A 21523-nucleotide genomic window follows, 5' to 3' on the forward strand; every position below is an offset into this window, starting at 1 on the left:
GACCTAGGGTGGGAGGGAAAGGTGGCATCTAGGGAAATAGTTGTGCTTTGCATGCCTTCTAGCTTGACGAATATTCTTAGGGCCTTTTTAGCACAGTGAGGCCCTGTTTTGCCTTCTGCACTACATGTTCTGTAATGAAAGTCCCTTAGAGTGGTGTAGGGTGACCTGTGGCACTGACTGGTGCTGGGTGGTAGGATTAGCAGAATTAAAGCCAATTTTCATCAGAAATGAGTGGATTGACAGGACTTAGGAGCTGATTGCCATCCCAGCTGCTCTGAGCTGCACACTAGGAATCCAGAGGTGGACAAACAAACCAAGCAGTGAAGTTCTCTGCTGTTTTTTCTCTCTTTTGTCTTGCAGCAGGGCCTGAGCCAGGGGATAGGAGTGTAGGCATCACAGAAGTTCACGAGTGGATAGTCTCTGGCATAAGTAATTTGTTGGACTGGGTTGGTTTATGTTTGCTTTTTGTTGAACTCACATTGGCCAGGCCAAAGATAGCATCCTTCTTCAACCCACTTTTCCATGTTCTGCTGGCTGAAAGAATGGGAGGACGCACAAGAGACGTGCCTGCAACAATGTCATAAATCCAGACAGAAACAGAATTAGCAGTTCTTTCTGGTTCCCGTGTTTGTATCTGCAAGGTTGTGGGCTTAACTGATCTGGGTTCCTCAGGGCAGAGCCATGTCTGTGAAAACCTGTTATGCCTTGGGATCTGGCACTTTGGTTTTTGTTCCACAGCAATATCATAAAACTTTTATAGTAGCATCATGGTGAAGAGCATGAGAACTGAAATAACTTAACCCTCCCTTGCTAAAGTTAGTGTTGCAAAGCCTTATCCTGTTTCCACATGTGGCAGATACCTTGGTTGAAACTGAAGTGCAGAAGGGAGAAAAATTTGTGGAGATGAGGAAGAGAGGGCAAGTAGAAACCTGCCTTGGTGAGGATTACCATTTCTTAAATGTACTTGAAACCCAGTGCTGTCCCAATAGGCCCTTATGCACATCAGTAGCATTATTTGTTGGCACTGTCATACTGTATTGTGCTCCAGCAGCTGTAGAATTGGGCTCTTAATCTATGTTGATTATGTTTTAATTGAATAAATAAATCTTTTACAGAGCCCAGAATCAATAGAGATGTTTCCACGCTATTTTATTTCATTTTATTTTGCTAGGTTTCCTAAGGACATTTAACTTTTACAACCTTACAACTTGTTCTGCAGCATTTGCTAGTCAGCTATTGCATAATTGTTCTGGGGAATGAGAACCTGGGAATAATATGGCCCAGAAATGCTAAGAAACAGAAATTAAATTTGCTGTTTTTTTCTCATCTGCCACCATCCCTCCTCTCTAGGGTTAGGGTACCAAACAGGCTGTGCATGGGCCCTGGATTTATTTCTGAGTCTGCCATTGACTTGATTTATGACCTCAAATGTTGGGGCTTTAGGTACACTTTGCATTTCCCTCCCCCTTTCCAGGCAGACTTTTGGCTGCTTAGCTTAAAAATTCTCTGGAGTGGAGCAATCACAGTTTTTGTGTCTGGGAAGCCTGTGGCTGCTCTGTAGTTGCTGGAAGCCAACAACTGGAAGATGGAGAAAAAAACCAAACAAGAGCCATGAAGTGCATTAATGGTGGAAAGGAAATTGGAGTCTGCAGATTTAAAAATCCAGGTGCCTACAGCTAGCCAGGAGTAGTGATCTGGGGTAATTCCTATGAAAATATGTATTTTTTCAACAATGGTTTGGATGGAAAACTTTGGCTGGCTTTATAATAAAAATAGGCAAGAAGAATTGAGCTTGTACATAGTTTCTAACCTGACTCTTAGTTTTTTTAATGGCGTGTTCTTGCATAAAGCACTTTGGAGCTTCCATTTTCTTGTTAGTCAAGCCAAATTTATTATAATCCAATAAGATTTAATAATCATTAGGAACTAATGAATGCCTTAGCACGTATAAGCTTGGCAGATCAGAGCCTGTCTGCTTTGCATAGTCTGTCTCTCTCTGACCAGCTTGCCATTTATGTGTCAATTGATGACTGGGGAGTTCTGTAAAACAGGTAATGATCGAGTGCTCCTGAAATGAAATTTAAATAAAAACTATCTGGAGCACACAGTGAGCCAAAGGGAAAGGCAAATTTTTGGCTTGTAAAATTGAAGTAACTTGGTGAGAGTGAAGGCAAACAGAGCTGGATTGTCTGTGGGGAGATGCTGGTATGGTTTGAACAGGCTTCAGAGTTAAAATTATGTGAGTTGTTAGGTAATTATTTAGTATTATTATTGTAGTAGTCCAGCTGAGAGTGAGCTCTTCTGCACTGAGCTTTGTAGTTGCACCTATGCAGACAGACTCTGTCTGGAGAATTTGCAGCTAAGTCAGACATGGAAGGACAGAAAAAAAAAATGACTATGTCTCAGGTTGAGAAAAGATTTTGAGTGTGATATTTCACTTGTCTCAAGAACTTTGGTTTCTGTACATGCCCTAAATGTGGCTAAGTTGAGTAAGCTCCTGGCACCTAGATCACACCTGATGAGGATCCTTAGCTGGTTTTCTTGAACTTCTCTTTTCTATCAGAGTCTAATTTCTATAGGACTGACAATGTTGAGGAGGGAGACGTTTTCTAGTTTGTACCCGCCTTTGTGCACTGCCAGAAGGTACAGCTGTTGGGTCAGGATGTACAGCACAGATCCTTCCTAGAGGCTTTGGACTAGGTTGATTTTTCCAAAAAAGAAAGTGTAGAAGTGCTTTTACAATGGTTATTCCAGCAGGGATTGCAGTGCAGCCCTCAAACAGTAGTGCAGGGACCACATACCCTCCTGCACTGCTAAGACTTGCATTTTACTTCTGGAGGTGGGTGTCACTGGTGAAAATTGTCTCTTCTCTTCCAAGTGCATGTCCCTACCAGGCTGGACACAAGTGAGGCTGGTCTGATTTGAAAGGGGCATTGAATAAGAAAAGGTTCTGGGTGTAGGTTGGTGTGTGCTCTGGGCATGATCTTTCCTGCATAATAGCCATGTTCCACAAGAACCTTATTTATGTTATTTGTGACCCCCTATTTCAAATCATGCCCTTCGCCTTGAGTCCACTAGAAATGAATTGAACTTTTTCGCTTCTCCTTGAAGGAGCTCATTTTTTAGATGGATTTTGTGAAGAAGTGTTGAATCAGACAGGTGGAGCTACCACAGATTGAGTTAAACTAATAATAGGCTAAAAGGTGCTTCTAAGAAGAATGCGGGCAGACCTTTGTAGAACCTGTAGTGATAGGAAGAGGGGTAATGGTTTTAGACTAGAAGAGTGTGTATTCAGACTAGATATATGCAATAAATTTTTTACAATGAGGATGGTAAAGCAGTGGAACAGGTTGCCCAGAGAAACATCCCTGGAAACATTCAAGGTCAAGTTTCATGAGGCTCTGAGCAACCTGTTAGAGTTGAAGATATTTAAAGGTCCCTTCCAACCCAAACCATTTCGTGATGTGGGTGGCTGGTCACTGTAGCTTGCAGCTCTGGTCTGTTTGTGCTGCTTCTGGATGGGGATGTGTAAGAAGAAATGATCTAAGAATCTGTGTGCTTCAAGCCTGCCCCCAGCTCTGACTGCCTGGCCCCAGGTGTCCTGCTAAGGCCCATCTTCATCTGCAGGAACAGGACTTGCTGCTGGTTCTGGGACAAGGCTATAGCATTTCAGCATGGTTGTCCCTGCAACCCAAGAGTTACTGCCGAGCATGGTGGCAGCTCCACGAGGACAGCAAGAAACCATGTGCCAGGCCAAGTGGTTTGAATAACAAGAACTCTTCTTTTTTCTTTAAGGTAAATCCTGGTGGCAAGACGCTTGAGGAGAGAAGGTCCAGTTTAGATGCAGAAATTGACTCTCTGACCAGCATCCTGGCCGACCTAGAGAGCAGCTCTCCTTACAAACCTCGGACTCAACAGGTTAGTGGCACATTGAGTAAACAGGGAGTGGGAAACTGGCCAGCATCGACTGCTGGAGTCAATTTGCTAACTGCTTGGTATTTGTTGGGAGCAGGCATGCCAGCTCCTCCTGATAGCATCCAGATGTGGCTGTCAATAGGGAGGAGGGTGCAGCCGCTCTGAAGGAGGCACCAGCTCAAAAGCTGCTGTACCTCTGAGCAAAGGCCTCTGATCCCCATTGTTAGATTGCCACGGAGATTGCTAGAAAAATACTTCCAAAAAAATAAAGGCATTTCATTTGCTTTGACTTTCCACCAACAATAGCCTGTGAATTTAAACCTCCTCAGCTCACGTGTACTTTTATGCTTGCTTTTTCCTGTTCTTTTTCTGTTTTGTTAAGTTTTATCTGTCATGCTGCCAGAATGATCCAGATATCCATGTCTTGAGTTGTTTTCTTTTTGTTTTTTGTCGTCTAATCAGCGGCGACGAAGTGGCTTGGATCGTAGCTCGGCTGTCAGGGTGGCTGTAGCCCAGCAAGGCAGACTGGAATTCACACTTACTCTGCCATGTCTAGACAAGGACTGCAGGGGTGACAGCAGCTCAGCTAATTTTTGTCACTCATCTAGGTAGTGCTTGAATGGAGCTATTTAAATTCTGGTAAGATGTCACCTGTTTATCAGAGGAAGTGGTGGCACCCCAGTGGCACTTTCAAAAGGGGCAACCCTTGGGATGTCTGAAATCATCCTAGACATGATTGTGCCCAGTTGTGTAGTGCCTTCCCTTCATCGTCTCAGGACTGCTCTCATTTCTTACACGTCTATGTGTCTGTAGGGATGGATGCAGCAGTATATATGTATTGTGTTTGTCTTACCAATCTCAGCCCTGAATAAACCCTCAAAAGTCAAAAGAACCAACAAGAAAGTTGAGTGGTGTGGTGCACACCCGTTATCCGTATAGGTTGTCTCTTTAGTTTGGGACTTTCTTGGTACTTTTCATTGTTGCATTCGTTTAAGGTAATTGAGAACTGATACCTTTGGAGAAGGACTGAAGTAGTGATCAGAGTTCATTTAGATTTACTCCTGTTAAGTATGTGAGCTTAGCAAAAGCAGAGTTCAGTCAGATTTGTGCTCTTTTGAAAGCATCTGTCTGCACACAGAGGCTCTGATGTGGTGGCCTGTGTGGTTTCCATCCCTTCTGAAAGGATCTCCTGATAAACTCTTCTTTCATTCTAGCAGCATGTACATAGGTATTGCATAAATCTACAGACTTAGCCTGGAAAAACACTCTGATTTGGGTCAGTCTGTCAAAAAGAACATCAACGTAAACCAGATATATTTTGATCCTTTTCCGAGTCGTTTTTTGTTGTGATAAATGAGACAAATTTTAGCTGTGGTAGTTCTCAGGCACTGTGTCAGATTACTTGAATTCATTTTGTCTGCATGGGCCAAATGCATAAAAATACACCCTGTTACTGGAAAATGGTTTATAGGGTCCAAACACTGCAAGAGTAAACTGGAAGAGATTTGTACTCACCATTTTCTTTGGCAAAGCCTCCAGTCATCTCCAGCATCTTTGTAGAGACATGTAACTTTTGTAACCACTTTACTGAACATTTGCAGTTTGGTGACAGTACGTCTGACTGTCTCCTGATACTTCTTCCTTCCTGACATTCTCTGAAAATATATGTTTTTCACTCTAGTTTTGTACTTAAAGTGTTAAAAAATGTATTGTGTGTTTTTTTGTTTTGTTTTATTGTGGTGGTCAAATGCTAAGTTCTGCAGGTGTGTTTGATTTTCTGGAGGGTTGGAAGGCATAGCCCAAGTTTTAGACTTAATCTAACTTCTGAAGTTCATCAGCTTCCAAGATGACATGTGCTGCTTGGTGCACATGCTTGTCTCATGGAGTTTTGCCCAGATCAGGTGTGGGCTCTGAAGACTTGTCCCTTATACCCAGGAGCAACAGGATGCTGCTGCTCCCTGTATATTACAGTATATTACAGTATACAGTATTACTGTATATTACAGTAACTGTTTGTGATTGAATGGGCAGAAGCAGCTGAATTTCATCTCTGTGACAAAATGCCAGAATTTTCAGGATTTATTGGTTAACGTAATAAAGGCCCATGAAAAGTACAGCTACAGCAACTTCTAAGTATAGCTGTTAGAGAAAAACAAGCCAGAGCTGAATGTATCATCTGCTGTAATTAAAGAGTACTCAAACAAGTCCTTGAAAGGTGGAACTAGAATGCAAAGCTTTGATTTTTATTTTTTTTTGCTTGTTTGATCTGTATTAAGTATTAAAACTGGTGAGTCATTTGATGGTCTTATAGTAGGTTAATAGATTAGGCTGCAAATTGTGAGGTACTTACTCAGAACATCAGCACATTTATTGGATTACACCTTAGCTGATCTTCCCAAATTTATCAGGATAAAGGCTGCAGATAAGAAAATAGGGTTAGGAGTTGTTTTCAGAGAATACTTTTCCAGTTGTGCTTCTGTGTTTGAAGCATTATGATAATTTTGCAGATATACCTTGCCCTTGGGAATACTCCTGTTCTGGAATAAGAGGATTTTTATTGTTAAGTTTCTCTTTTATATTATCTTCAAAATAATTTTAAAGCAACATAAACCAAACTGTAATGTAGCCTTCTTTCACTGGGGTAGGAGTGACAGTGGACTAATGACAAGCAGTTTATTTAACATACCTGACTCACTGGCATAAATTCACACAGAGGGAAGTTCTTCTGATCCCTGATGCAAGTTCAGGATTGCAATGAAGACACACTGCCCTGGGAAGTGCATCTGAAGCAGAGGGATTTGTACCCTCTCCAGTAGGTTTGGCAAGTCCATAATACTTGTCAGAATGGGTGGGCCAATGTCAGCCTTGTACAATTCTCCTTGGCCAGTGGACCTGCTGTTAAAGACATGGATGAGCATGATTCTTTGCACCATCCCTGCGTAGGCATCACTCTGATAATATTTTTTGTACACCAGACAGGTGACAAGGACATTGTCATGAGGTAAAATTGACCACTCCTAATAGAATCATATAATCATTAAGGTTGGAAGGGACCTTAAAGATCATAATAAAGGGCAAGGAGACAGTTTTGACACCTGAGGTTAGCAGCACCCTCCTTGTACGCAGAGGTCTTGCCTAATTCAAGGCTTCTGAGCTGGAAAGTGAACATAGAAGAGTCACTGAGGTCTTGCTGGCTGCTTCCCATGTCTTGGGCAGCAGTGGTAGGATGATGTTGTTCTGCAGAGCTGTGTTGTCCTCTCCTCTGAAGGACAAGATCTCAACATAGATCTTTTATGAAGCAGAATAGGTCTTTTCTTCCCATAGCAGCAGGTTTGGTGGAAGGTCTTTCTGAGTCTAGCACTCCAGTGGGAGTCAACCCTGATATTGCTGAACCTCAAAGTGAAAGATTGTCTCAGACTTAATCTCTGTTTAGCTCTAGTGTGTTGTGAGGCAGCTGTGAGAGTCCAGTGCAGCAGAGGTTTTCTAGGCATTGTTTACTTCATATTTGCCATCAGCAACATGCGGGCGAGAAGCAGCTTTCGATCACCATCACCTCAGCCCCAGACTGAGCCCATGACTTGCAAATTAATGTGTCTCTGAGTCACAGAAGCTGTCAAAAGTTAATAAAATGCTCGGGTTTTTTTTCATAGCAAATTGCACATATAGAAAAGAGAAGACAATTGCAAGACTAAGGCATCGTCTTTAGCTGCAACACAGCAGCATTTGAGGGTGCTTTCTGCCATGTGAGGTGGTGTAGGAGAGATGATATTTCAAGAATTCAGCTGGAGCTGGAGTTTAGAAAGCACCAAACATTACCTGGGCTTGAGAGATTCCTGTGTGACCTTCACCAGCACAGCCAGTTCCAGCCTTCTGGTGCAGTGAATTGAATGGAGAAGGAGACTGGTGTAATCTCAAAATTGCCATGACTGCCATAGCATGTTCATAGATGAGCTTGCCTTAGGTATTGTTTTAAGAACTGCAGATGCATTATGAAAAAAATCTAATTAATATTTTCCTTCTGTTTGAAATGCTAGTGTGATTACTAAAACACAGAACTCCTCTTGTGTAGCTGCAAATGTGTTTTCTGCTTACATATCACACCCTCTAAATTGTGGTAACCCATTGGAAAGTTCAGAGGCAGAGAACCCACTGTGCCTTTCAGTAATAAAAGGAGCTTGTGTAGACAAGGCATTTAGGTGCAAAATTTCCATGGATAAGAGCAGGGGCTATTCCTAAATTGGGGGAACTCTGACTAGGGGAACTGGTGAATGCTGTGGTCATATGGCTCCTCTATTAAAGGGTATTTTCCCCAATTTTTTCTTGTTCTGCGTAAATCCTTTCTTAAGAGATGACTGCAGCAAGACCTTAGGCAAAAAACTAAACAAATAAAAAAAACAACCCATGCCAAATTTCAACCCATAAAATAAAAGTGCATTTTTTTAAAACAAGAAACCTTTGTGACTCAGGAGAGACGGTTTCCAGCAGAGGCTGTGAAAATGAAGTACTGGAAATAGCAGCATATGAAAGCTCAGGATTTTTTGTCCCTGCTGTGAATTGTGTTTTGAATGCTGATTGCTTTATCTGGAATTGGACACCTACAGTCTGAAACTCTCTAAGTTTTATCCTGAATTTTCAAGAGATTGTCTGTTTGGCAAAATAGGACTTTGTGGGACGTGGAGCACGTAGTGGGATGTACCTGATCCAAAGGTAATTAGCCTTTTTTTTAAAGCAAATACTGAATAGCCAAAATTTAGGTGTTAGGGTTAAATAGCAAAAAACCACATTATTTGATGGTCAAGGTCAGATCTACTTGTATACAGCTGTCAAAGGCAGTGTGATCCAAAGCAGACTGGGCTGGCACCCTGGAGGCCTGGTTCACTCCCAGCTACCACAACTTTGCTAAGTGACCTTGGAAGCAGCATTTCTACTCTGCTTCCTTTCAAAATCTCTTCTGTTCTTGTAGCTTGGCAATGTCATTTGCCTCTTACTACCCATGTGCATGGCATCTAGCAAAATGAGACCTTGGACTGGGTTGAAGGCCTCCAGGTGATGTGGTGGTACAAATAATGAAAAAGACAAATAATTGTTTTTTCATCTAACAGATGGGGAAAATTAAGGCAGGGTTAGGTGAGGTGTCTGAGGAGTTGTGCCTGTGTCCCTGCCTCTGTGTCATTGCTCCCAGTACTAGACTATCCAACACTGCCAACCTAAGTAAGTAGTATTTTGAATGAAAAGGAGCTCATTCTCATTGGGAGTTGCATAACAATAAAAAAGTGAAGAAAATTAAATTTAAAGATCAGTGATACATTTTTATTAAGTTCCAGACATAATGGGAAATAATGTCTTCTAATGACTGGAATTAAAAAAAAAAAGTAAATGTTTGACAGCCCTAGTTGTTATGCCATCAATTCTTTTGACAACCAATTGGGGATAACAAAAGCAATGAAAAGGCAATGGACATATTTTCTTGCAGAGTGATGGGAAAGATGGAACAGATTCAGCTGTAGGATGGCAAACCATGAAACAAGGCAAAATGTTGATGGCTGAAGACTCCTAGGAACACTCTTCCATCTGCATTTCTAGTTTTAGTGCCCCACTTACAGCTGCACCAGGAATGCATGGTTAAGTGTTAAGGTGTTTTATCTCTGATTACACAGAGCTGTATCTCCGACCATGGAAAAAGCCTCCTACTCAGCAGAGAGCAGCACATTCCCCCAGTGTCAATAAGGAGCCTTATGATTGCTTTTGGTTTGGGCTGTGGGATTGATGTATGGGTTCTGTGAAAAACAGATTGCTGAATCTGTATTCAGAACAGTTTGTGCTGATTTGCTAGTCCAGGCTCAGAGGAGCCTGGTTTCCTTGGTCCTGTGATTTGCCTGAGCCAGTACCTTAGGTTGGTATGCACTGAAAGGTCTTTGCAAGCACAGTTTGTGGAGTATTTGCTAGCATCCCAGTTGTTGTCAGAAAAGTTTTTCTTTCTTTTAAGAAAGAAAATTTAGGGATGCAAGGAGATGTAAGATTAATTTGGTGGGTTCAGTAGTAGTTCCCCCCACTCCAGTTGTGTTTACGTGACAGAGTTTGTGGTTCTTCAGTTACAGGGCTTGGGATTTGGCTGTTCCAGGAGTTCAGAATGGTGCTGAGTGTGTTGCAATGCAATTTGGGGTGAAATCTATGGATTAGCTTCTGCTGTCTTTAGATAAGGTATCTGAGGTAAATAAAGGTGCCCAGACCTCTTTCTGCTGGTTTGAGCATGTCTAATCTGTGGACATCTGCACAGCTTTGTCTAAGAGGCTTCTGAGTCCAGTGACACTGCATGGCAGTGCTTTCCCAGTGGCAAGGCACACTGTATTTGTTCACTTGAGGTCAATGTGTTTCGGTTTTTGTGGGCTTTTTCATCCCTTTGGGTGTGGGCAGAAAGGCTCCTTGGGAATAAGCTCATTTGCCAAAACTGAGAAGTGTCCCGCATCCATCCTGAAGTATTGATGTCCTTTTAGTAAGACTATCCAGCTGTTCCAGAACTACATGCGCACCACAACACTTTTCATGAAGTCTGTTGGTTGCTGCCATTTCCTCACTGACTTGAGTGGTTTGTGTGGACACAGTGCAACAACAGTGTTTCACAGAGGTGTGCCCAAGCTGACACTGAGCTGGTGACGTCCAACGCTGGTAGCAGCACCGGAGGGCTCGTGCAGGCTCACCGCAGGGCTGCTGGGAAGGGCTTTTCTCAGCAGGCTGTCACACTTCTGCCGTAGTCCCAGACATCAGGAATTGCATGGGCTGTTTTAGAGATAGGGTCACCTCTGAGAGCAGCTCTCTAGCTCCTGGCTGTAGCACATTGGCTTTGAGCTCTTTGGAAAATCCGAGTGGATTACTTAAAGTAAAAAAGGAAGCGTCCCATCTGGAGCAACTTCAGTGGGTTCCTCCCAAGCACTTGTGAAGCAAAACCTCCATGTCCAGGAAACTCTCCTGTGGTTCTGCCCTCCAAAGGCAGAGTGACTTTCCCTCCCTGCATGGGTGGGGTTTGAGATGGTCCCAAAGTGGAAGCTTTCTAGGAACACCTCTGCAGGCGTGCTGGCTGCAGGCAGGGCACATCTGTCACACTGTCCCTAACATGCCTGTGAGCAGAGGAGTGTGAGAAGGGAAGGGATGTTCAGCCATCTACATGTGAGATGAGAGGTGTCACCAACAGATGATTTCATGTATGTTTGCATTTTGCCTTTCTCTGCAAGGAAGGAAAACCTTCCTGTGCTCATCAGCTCCAGCCGGTGCATGTGGGAAACTGACAATGCTGTGATTAGCAGATGCTCAAATCAGTTGCATCTGCTGGTATGTATTAAACCTTAATCCTTTTGGTAAGAGCACATCCATGAAGATTTTTAAAGAAAGTTTTCTGAGATCCCAGATTATCAGCTTGTCACAGATGAACAGGATAAGAGTGACCTTTGCAGGGTATTATTTCTTCCTCTGGTACTATCATCAGAGTAAAAAAATAAAGCAGCACTTCTGCTGTTTCTTTTTTCTGATAGCTAACCAAGTTCACAGAAATCTCAGTAAGATCTGCTTTCCCTTTTTTGCATCCATTTGGGTTTTCTGCCTACGTGCTTGGCTGCAGCCACCAGTGATGACCAGTGTTGGATAAATTGGACTTTAAAATCTATGCAGGCATCTCAGATTTGTGTGTGAATAAAGGTAAACATTTACTTTGGGAACAGTAATAAAAACCAAATAGAACCTCAAAATTTGTTTTTTTTAATTTGTGGATTTGCAATTATTTTATTGTAACTGGTCGAGAGCAGGGCTTTTACTCTCTAAAGCTGTTCAAGGCCTTCTACCTATTGTTATGCTTTGTTTTCTATCTTTTTTTTCCCTCCATGGGACCAAGCTACTGTATATCATCATCTCAGGAAGCTTGTCATCATTTCCTCATCCTCTGTTTCTGGCACTCACCGTGGTTTGGCACTCATCTCAAAGGGACCCGACGCTTCTCAAGCTGTCCACATGTCCAGCCAGCAAAGAGCAGCTGCCTCTGGGGCAGAGACCTGCCTTTTGTTGGGGCACAGACTCTGCTTGCATCCCTGCATGGGTCAATGCATCCGAGTGCTTCACACCATTAGACTTACCACCACAACAGCAGCTCTCTGAAATACAGATGCCTGATGTTTCACAGCTGGGGGAGAAGCAGAGTTACTGGGAGGTTAGATGACTTGGTTGGTGCATGGATGGCTGGAAGAGCTGAGGCCCAGACCATGGCATCCCATCCCTTCTCTTGTAGCACATGTGAAGGGGTGGCTCAAACCAGGACAGTTGGGCAGAATGTATGTGAGAACATCCCATCAAGAGGATTTGGAAATATTTCAGTTTTAGGGAAATGCATCCATCTCTATTTTGGAGTGTGTGACTCAAACAGGGGCAATAAAACCCCTTACATTTCTTCTGTGAGAGGGTTTCCTTGATACTCAGCTGCAATTTTGTGATTTACAGGCAACAGGTTTCTTGATGCAGTGCCTTAACAGTAAACCCTAAAGTATTCAAACCCTCAGGGCCAGAAAGTTGTGGTGTCCTGGATGTCTATTATATCATTACTCTCTGATCTGCCCAGCACTCTAGAAGATTGTTTTCTGCACCTGCTTATGGCTGGAAGTTGAACTTAGCTCTATGGAACAAAGCAGTGATGTCCCCATGTGTGGTGGCAGCCACTCTCCTGCACGCTGCCTGCCAAGGGAATAGCTGGCATATTTTGACATGAAAGCACAGTTGATTAATTCTTCCCACACAGCACCCATTGGTGTCTGGCAGCTGACTGCTCCCCATGCACAGTTGGAATCCAGCAGCTGCCTTTAAGTGGTTCTAAGAGAGAAGTGTATGTGTGCAAAGCTCAGTGGCTGGGGAGGAGGGACTCAAACCTGTGTCTCTCAGGGAGCTGCAGCATGGTGCTGGCTGTCCTCGTGGTGGCCCATGGCCTGCCCCATCCACACACGTGCAAAGTGAGCTCCAAGCCTGCTGGGTGTCTTGCAGGCAGCCTGAACTTTTGCTCTTCCAGACTGCGTTGTAACTGGGATCTCTGACCTGAAACATGGATTGTTTGGCTGACACACAGATAAATGCCAAGGTTAATACAAGGGAGAGAAGGGAAGCAGGAGGGGCGGTCAGATGAGGTAAGAGAGGAGAACAGGAAGGGTCAGAGTCCACTCAAGATGCAAGACACAAGTCCATAGGAAATTAGGCTTCCTTTGCTCTGCTCTTTATGGTTTCTGTTTCTTTTGTGTTGACTATTTCTCTTCTGCACACACTAGGAACCAGCTGTGTTTCCCTCCCTGCTAGGGAAAGGAAGTAGTTCAGAGCCAAGGGAACAACACAGCAACACCTGCATGGCAATGCATCACTTGGGACTTGGCTCTCACTGTGGCCTGCTCTGGATGTTCTCCTCAGGCCATTTCCACCAAACTGGAAATGATGACTTTGTGATTTGTGCATTACACTCAGAAAGGAGAGCATTGCCTTGATATGCCTTCAAATTGCCTCAAACCTATCTAGAGACCATTGAAGGGCAAGCATAGATCTTGCTGATGTGAGTGACTGTTGAGTTGTGCTCTTTAAAAGAGAAGGGCAACTGACTTCTGTGGTTGTAGTTTGTAAATACATTTGAAAGGTGAATGGTAAAACACACTAGGGAGCCCTAACATTTAAAGCATGGCCTTCACAAGTTTGTCTTGGTTACTTACTGGTGCCTGTTTGTGTGAGTGCTTACAACTTTTTTTGTGTTTATCCTTTTAACACCCTGATGAAGTTTGTTTCTTCTTTCTTGCAAATAGGAGAGGCACAGAGAGACCCTGTAGCTTATTGTGAAATGGGGCTTTGGACACACATGGATGATGTTCTGTGATAGTGTTGTCATTTGCTTCTATGTCCTGTCTTTTGCTGCCTATTTTTACAACAGGCTGTTCTACCAGGGCAAGAGGAGCCCTTGTTGGACAGGTTGAAGGCCAAGCAGATCTGTTCCCAGCCTCTTCTCAGGTAGGGCTGCCTGGGAGACTTCAGGGCCCTACAGAAAAGTGAGAGCTGGACATGCAGTTTCTAAACTAGACCCTGCTACCAGTGCATAAATAAACATGATACTTTTATAGCCTGAACATATCTCAGGATTGGTGCAAGATGTTCCTCGTTTCAAACTGTTAACCATTAACTACCAGGGAAAGAGGAGCCCTTGTTGGACAGGTTGAAGGCCAAGCAGATCTGTTCCCAGCCTCTTCTCAGGTAGGGCTGCCTGGGAGACTTCAGGGCCCTACAGAAAAGTGAGAGCTGGACATGCAGTTTCTAAACTAGACCCTGCTACCAGTGCATAAATAAACATGATACTTTTATAGCCTGAACATATCTCAGGATTGGTGCAAGATGTTCCTCGTTTCAAACTGTTAACCATTAAAGTAAGAGGCAGATGTCAGTGGATGGTTTAAGGGGCTGTGTCTGTATTTTCTCTCATTGATTCCCTTTTGCCTTTCCAACTGGAACCTTTTGAGAAATTACTGCGGTGCTGAGATGCATTGTCTCTTTCTGTGTATTAAAGCTGCCTAGGCTAAAAAAAACCCAACCCACACCCAGCCTGTATCTAAAAGCTATGAATTGATAGATCCCTGCTACAGCTCTTCAAATAACTGTAAATTACTCCAGGCTGTTACAGTTTCATTGTAAGGAAGTTCCTTCCTTGACTCAGACTTCTTTGCATCACAGTGAAATGCAATTAGGTGACGTACATATTGTGGCTTGGAAGCAATTTTCTCAGCCTTATGTTGTCAACTTTTGCTCAATAGCAGGCTTGTGGACTATGTCACTGTGCCTGTGTTAGCATGTATTATCACCATATGGTGTTTCAATAGTGAATAGGAAACTTCTATGAGTATGTAAAAGAGAATGAAACAGGGGGAAAAAAGCAAACTTACAGCATGATAAACCTAACGGGTTGCTTTGCAGCTGAAAGTGAGCACTCTAACTAACTGCTGTTTTTATGGGAAATCAATAATGTCTTGGTCCAATGGGTATTACTGCCTTCTCCCACAGATTTCAAAACAAACAAAAAAAAAATGAAACAAAAAATGAACCTGGCCAGAAAAAATGAGATTTCGATGCAGTTGTTCTAAGTATTTCTGCCAGTGTTTGCATTCTGAGACCGATTCTTCCCTTCCCAAGCAAAATACTCCATCTTACAATGAATTCTTTGCTGGGAAAGAAGTTTCATGTGCATTAGTACAGTGAGAACAGGGTGGGTTGCACAGTTTTATGGCATTATACAGGAAAAGACAGATAAGATTGTTGTGATCATCTCACCTATTTGTTAGTACAAACCAGGTCGGAGGCCTTGGTATCTTGTCATAAGTAGCACTGTTGTTTATCTTGGGGTTGATGAGAGGCTGGGTATGTTATTCCCTCTGGGGTGATTTGTGAGAAGCCAGTGAGAGATCGTTGCTGTTCTGAGCAGCTCAGAAGAATGAAGAATTGCCATCTTGCATAGCAGCAATCATTCCAGTCATGCTGAGAGCTCAGGCAATGTTGATTCCCTTTACAAACCTGTTAACTTGTGGTCCAGGGAGTACCGAAGAAAGGTGGGAGGTGCAATTCTGTCTCCATCTGGCAGAAAGCTGGGATGCATGTGCAATTCCAAGCTATGATTTTCAAGAGGGGAAGAGAAGGTGTCCGAGTTGATTACTGTGCTGATTTGCAGAAAGATCAACAGTGCATTACATGAGAGATCTGTGCAGTTAAGATCATTTTGTCGTCTTAAAAAGTGATGGATAAGCCACTGTTATCCTGCTGGGATTTTTCAAGCAGAGAGATAGTACAAATATTGTACAAATATTGTATTGAACTCTAATCTTTTTCTGGAAACATTTTGACTAACGTCCAGAGTGCAAGACAGGGGATCTGGCTGTGTAACAGGGGGTCTGTGAAGGTCGCAGTGGTTTATGAGGCCCCAGTGACAGAGAGTTGCTACTGTGCTCAAGCCAACACTCTCCACTTTGCATAAAAAGCTATGGAGATACGACACAGACAGTGGAATACTTAAGTGCTTCTTTAAGATAGATGATATGTTCTGAAGGAATCTGGAAGAACCAGCACCCAAAGCAGGGCTGTATAACACTGGAAGTTATCAAACTGTTTAGCTTTTTGGCAAGACGTGGGTTTGACACTGTTGAGTAATGTGGTCATTTCTAACTAATGGCAATAAACTTTAGAGAACACCTGCTCTTTCTATATTGAACATATGTGTGCGTGCTCATATAAAATCACAAATGCATGCAGGTCTAAAGAATACAATTTGTATTTGGCACCTTTCCTCCAAATTGTATTTTAGAACTCCTTAAAGTCTTCCTGTAAATAAAATAATTTCAGAATTGAGCTCATTAATGGAGAGAAGGGGATGAGGTAAGGTACACAGGCAAAGGAGGAAAAAAAGGGCATTTTTGTTTTGTTTTGTGGGCTTTTTAAAGGCAAAACAACCATCTGATGAATTCCATCATTTGCTGAATGTACTCAGTGATTTCTCAGGAGGACATATGGGAAATCTCAGGAGATTGTCTGCATGAGAGGAACTGCATAGAGCCAAAAGCAAAATGATGGGCTGATCACTTAGAAATTATAAATGGAGGGAACATCTGAGGATCTCTGGCTCTATTGCTTTGAGCCAGTGCGGGATTATCCCCTCTAATCGGTGCTTTCCCCAGCCCAGCTTCAAATAAATTAAGTGTAAATATCTCATTGCTTTCTTTGGGTGATTATTGCAGGCTGAAATGTATACAGCTGCTAACAGCTATTTGACTTCAGCATTTCCTTGCTTAATGTAATCTCCTTGTTCTGGATGACACTTCATACATGTGTCCATGTATGTGTGCTTCTGCCATATGGATGCATACCACGTCTATACCTGGAATACAAGGGGGCTGAAATTCCCTGGTACAAAGCTGTAATAAAAGAACTGACAGACTGGGTCTGTAATATGCCTGACCTGACAATTAAGCAAACTTATTACCATGTCAGCCTGCCAGATGGATCATCTACTCATGATGTAATGTGCGTTGCTTCTGAATGTGTTGGAGTGCAGCTCCCTATTTTATGTTTGTTGAGCTGAGAGAGGGAGAAGGAAGAGACAGTTTTATTTGAACTAAACCCACTCATTTCAAGTGTGTGTAATGATAGCAATATGTGACACGTAAAGTAAAATCCTAGACCCTGGTCCATGTTTATTTTAATTTCAAGCAATGGGGAAAGATGGAAGAGATAAAATTATAGGCTAAAAATGTCTCTTGTTGTAAAACAGCAGTTGGAACCTTGAGGGGGCTTTCCTTGCTGTACTCTGCAGGCCCCTCAGATATGTCCTTTGGAGCTTTGCCAGGTAGGAATTTGGGTCCTGAGAAGGGTAAGATTGGACAATTTGGCATCAGCTTTTCTAATTGTTTCTTCTAAGCTTACTAAAGACAGTAAGGCTATACTGAAAGAGGAGGGAGGAAAGAAATAGTCTGAAGCATCTATCCCTAACCTGGACTTTCTTTTAACATAGTCCCACCCTGAACCTGAGAAGGAGGTGAACTCTTCTCAGGCCTGTGTTGTAGATGTGTCCCTGAGACCCCCAGACCTCTCACCTGCTCTTTTGTAACCCTAGCTTGTGTCTTGTGTCTCTGGGCTGCAGTTCTTCTGTCAATGGGGATAAACCCATTTTTTTTCCTGACCTTCTTAGTATAAGGTGTTTGGGTGAGGTTTGGCATCTGATGCATTGAGGCTCTGTTGATGATGTGCTATTTGTGACCTGTAGTATTTCTCTCTGGACCTTTGGGGCTGTCTTCTTTCCAATCTTCTGTGACTGCAGCATGGGTGTATTGGGATAAATTGTCTCTCTCCAAGGCTTATGTCAAGCACAGCCTTGCTAATTTGTGCAGCTGTTTCACTTTTCTGTGTGGCTAAGCACCAAAGCAGGTATCTTCTTGACATTTAAACATTTTCTAAGCTCCTATTCTCTATTTTCAAGCTGTTCTCTGCTTGAACAGCTTAGAACTGCCTGTACATTCAAGCAAGGTTCCTCACTGCTAATACACCTCTGAGGAGCTGTAAGCTCATGACTTGAAGAAATATGAAGTTCTATAGAGATGCTTGGGCTGGCTTCCTAAGTGGGATGTTGTACCCAGCATCTGGGAATTTTTCCTAGAGACAAGTTGCAGGTAGGTATAAGGGAGTCCCTTGGAGATGTATTGTGTGGACACATCTGTGCATCCAGCACTAGCTGCATCACATGCTATTGATGAGCCTTCCATTAACTGAACTTTGTACATACAGAAGAGACTGCAGTTTCACTCTGTTGGAAGATTATCCTCTAAGATTATCCTCTGGGGAATTCTGAGTATTTACCTGCCAAGTTTTCTTGAGCATCTGTTGTGAAGACCCAGCTTCAGCTCTGGCTTGGCTCATGTGATAAAAGCCTCACTATCCTGCTTTCTGGACTCACATGAAGGCTTTTGTAATGTTGTAAGACCTTTTTGTCTGCCACTGAACTTGGAGGGAAGTAATATCTCAAGTGCATTCAATCAAGTATGTTTTGTCTCAACTTCTATCTTTAAAGTGTTTGTCTACTGCTGATGTTTTTATTAAAGACAGAAGTAACATAAGTCTGGTTTCTAGAAAAATAACCTGTCTGGGTCAGAAATTGGAAGTTAAGCCTTGGCTTTTCAGTATCTTTCTGTCAAGTGCAGTGTATATAGGCCTAAAATTAAGAACCTAAGATTCTCTACCCTGCATCAGTTGAATGGTCACTCCAGCTCAGTGTCCCTCCCAGCAAATACCAAATGAAGAACACAAGAGTAGTGCAAATTCATAGCAGTACTGCCCCAGAATATTTCCTTTTGATAATTTGCTGTCCACAGAAATTGCCTTGATAAAAAAAGATTCTTCCGTAATAGTCAGATTTTTTCCTCCATCAGATCATCCAGTTGCTTTATGAACTAATGTAAATCTCTGTGATTTAAAGCATCCCATGGAGATGGGGCAGACCCACCTTCCTCTTTATGTTCTCTACTAGAGTGATTCCATGTTGCTTCTTTATAGAACTGGAAGAGAGAACAATCATTCCTCCTGTTTGTAGCACTCAGAGTTTTAGCTGCCTGGCATACTTAGTGGCTTTAAAGACATGTGAAAAATTCAAGTGCAATATCCATGGAAGTGGCCTGTGTTATTTCCTTTATTTGCTATTAAATTACTCTGAAGCAATGGATTAACTGTCAATTTTGTCTGTTAGAGGTGAGGCCTGAGATTCTGCTGTGACTTTCTTTTCAGAATAACTTCCTTAGTGCCTTTATTTATTTATTTATTTATTTATTTCCAGGATGAAACAATTTAACTAGATTTTCACCACTCTGCCAAGGTTTTCACATTATGTTTTCTGAAGACAGTGTCCATGGGCACTTTGATACCCTCAGACACAAAGTGGCAGGAGAGGTACAAATGACTGATTTGGGAGAGGTCAGATGCAGCCACAGTACTTTGGAGCTGTTGTTTTCTGTGTCCTTGCAGAGCTGACATGTTTCCTGCACTTTCAATAAGATTTTAAACTGTTCTAATATTAAGTTTCCTCTCTGTAGAACGGAGACAGTAATAATTGCATATCCCACCTGGCTATCTGACTTCAGAAAGGGTTTTCAGATCTTCAGCTGAAGATTCTTCTGCAAACAGAAAACATGATGGTGTGCCAGCTTTTGTAAAAAAATTTCTCCTACAGCAAGAAACCAGTGTATCAAATACTTTTATTTTCTATAAGAGAATTCAGCATCAGACTCTTCCAAATGTGTTAGATAATGTTTCACATTATAGATTGTGTGCTGTTAATTTAATTTCAAGATCTATGGAGAGAAGACGTTGTTGAGTGTACTTAAGTGATTTATACTATGATTTGATCAGTGTGTCAGTTGTCTGGAGGATCTTAGCTTTCAGAAACATCTAAGACTTCAATACATTAGAGATTAATAAGATATGTACCTGGGCATGTGTGCTTTATTGCTAAAGCTAAATTAAAACTTGAGCACTTTTGGGCTGAAACAACTTTTCCAGCTTCTTCTTCTATCTTCCAAAACTCAAGTTTGAATGTACACAACCAGTGTGAACCTGATGTACTCTACATTATTTTGCTGCTTTAACACCGGGACCTGTAGATACAAGGAAAGCTCTGTATAGAAAGTATTGTAAAGTGAGGGAGGGAGTCCAACAAAGCTAATTATACAGACACTCCTACTCTATTGCCCTTTGGAGAAATTGAGCCTAACATTCTGCTCTTAAGCTCGTTAACCTATTATTTTTGGGTGCAAGGATCTTACTGAGGGAATGAAATAGCTGCAGTGTGTAATCAGAATGGGAATTGGAGCAGATCATTGTATTTACTCATTTGATTAGCCATAAAATAGCTACTGAAGGCCCCATTTTAAGTCTGCTTAGCTGTTGTGCAGCAGAGCAAACTGTGTGTTTTAATTAGAAAATAAAAGAGTTTGCAGTATTTTTTTATAAGTAATAAATATATAAACACATGCATGTTGTGATCCAGTTTATGTAAATAACCTCTTCCCTGTGGGTGTTCTTGCCTCCTAATTGTTCAGGGTCTGTGTGCTTCCAGCTGCAAAGAAAAAGAGAATAAAAGTTTCTGTACATTTACTTTGGAACGTGCCATTTCAGGGTCTTAAAATCCAGCTGAAGAGATGTAGATTAGCCATTAGGATAAAAGTGCTATAGGAGGGATAAGTAACTCCAGAAAAAGATGGCATGGAGAAATGGTGGGTCCTTGATTACTGCAGGGACTTCAGGTCAGGTTTTACAAACTTCTGTCAGAAACAGATTAGGTAGGGTCAGTCCTACCTGAAAGGAGAGAACTAAACAAGCCCTGGGGTCTCTTTCAGTCTGTAAGGTTTCTTAAGAAAGGTGAGGCCATCCTACCTCAGCAGGGATTTGCCTTTGACCAGTTCACATTCCCTGAGGAAGCTGAAGTCTCAGGTGCCCTTACGCAAGTGCAGCATGGGCTCTCTTGGCATGTCTGAGACCCCTTAAGTCCCCTTTCTGCTGCCTTGCAGTCACTGGATCCCCTTTCTGCACAACGAGCAGCTGAGGATGCTCTGCTTTCTCCCTAAGAATAATTCAGTGTCCTGCCACTGATCTGTCTGTGCAGGCTTGGAAAAGAACCATTACTGGAGGTGTCAGTTTCTGGCTTCCTTTGCAATCCCAGGGACTTAGAAAGCAGAGTAGATGTTCCAAGGATGGCGAGCTCTGTAGCCACTGGTTTCTCTGTTCAAGATGGTAATTGTCTTAATGTTTCTTAAGTACATAATATGCCTTTAGAAAGCTAAGCAGCTGCAAGAATGTGCCATTTTTTCACATATTAATTTGGTTTTGAGAGAACCTAAAACAGTGAAATAAGCTTGGTTACTGAGAGCAGACTTCTTTTTTGAAGGCCTTAGACTGTATATGGAGTAGTGAAAGTTGGCAAGTGTATGTTGTGCTGCTCTACATTTGTAAGTCACTGAAAAAGTCATGTTAATGATGATGACCAAATAATGCTTTTGTTGTTGCATGTGAATGACAAGGCCTTTGG

The 21523-nt window shown here is 42.4% G+C and overlaps 1 protein-coding gene across 1 annotated transcript in view; it reads left to right on the forward strand.

Moving 5' to 3' along the window:
- LPP (LIM domain containing preferred translocation partner in lipoma) overlaps window positions 1–21523 on the forward strand; it is a 211239-nt gene that overhangs the window by 47896 nt on the left and 141820 nt on the right. The window contains exons 3-4 of the mRNA XM_009999836.1: window positions 3796–3918; window positions 11887–11907. Coding sequence (XP_009998138.1) covers window positions 3796–3918; window positions 11887–11907 — 144 coding nt within the window. The remainder of the gene's footprint in view (window positions 1–3795; window positions 3919–11886; window positions 11908–21523) is intronic.

Source organism: Chaetura pelagica, unplaced genomic scaffold, assembly GCF_000747805.2.
Source record: "Chaetura pelagica isolate M959 unplaced genomic scaffold, ChaPel_1.0 scaffold20, whole genome shotgun sequence".
Classification (NCBI taxonomy): Eukaryota; Metazoa; Chordata; class Aves; order Apodiformes; family Apodidae; genus Chaetura; species Chaetura pelagica.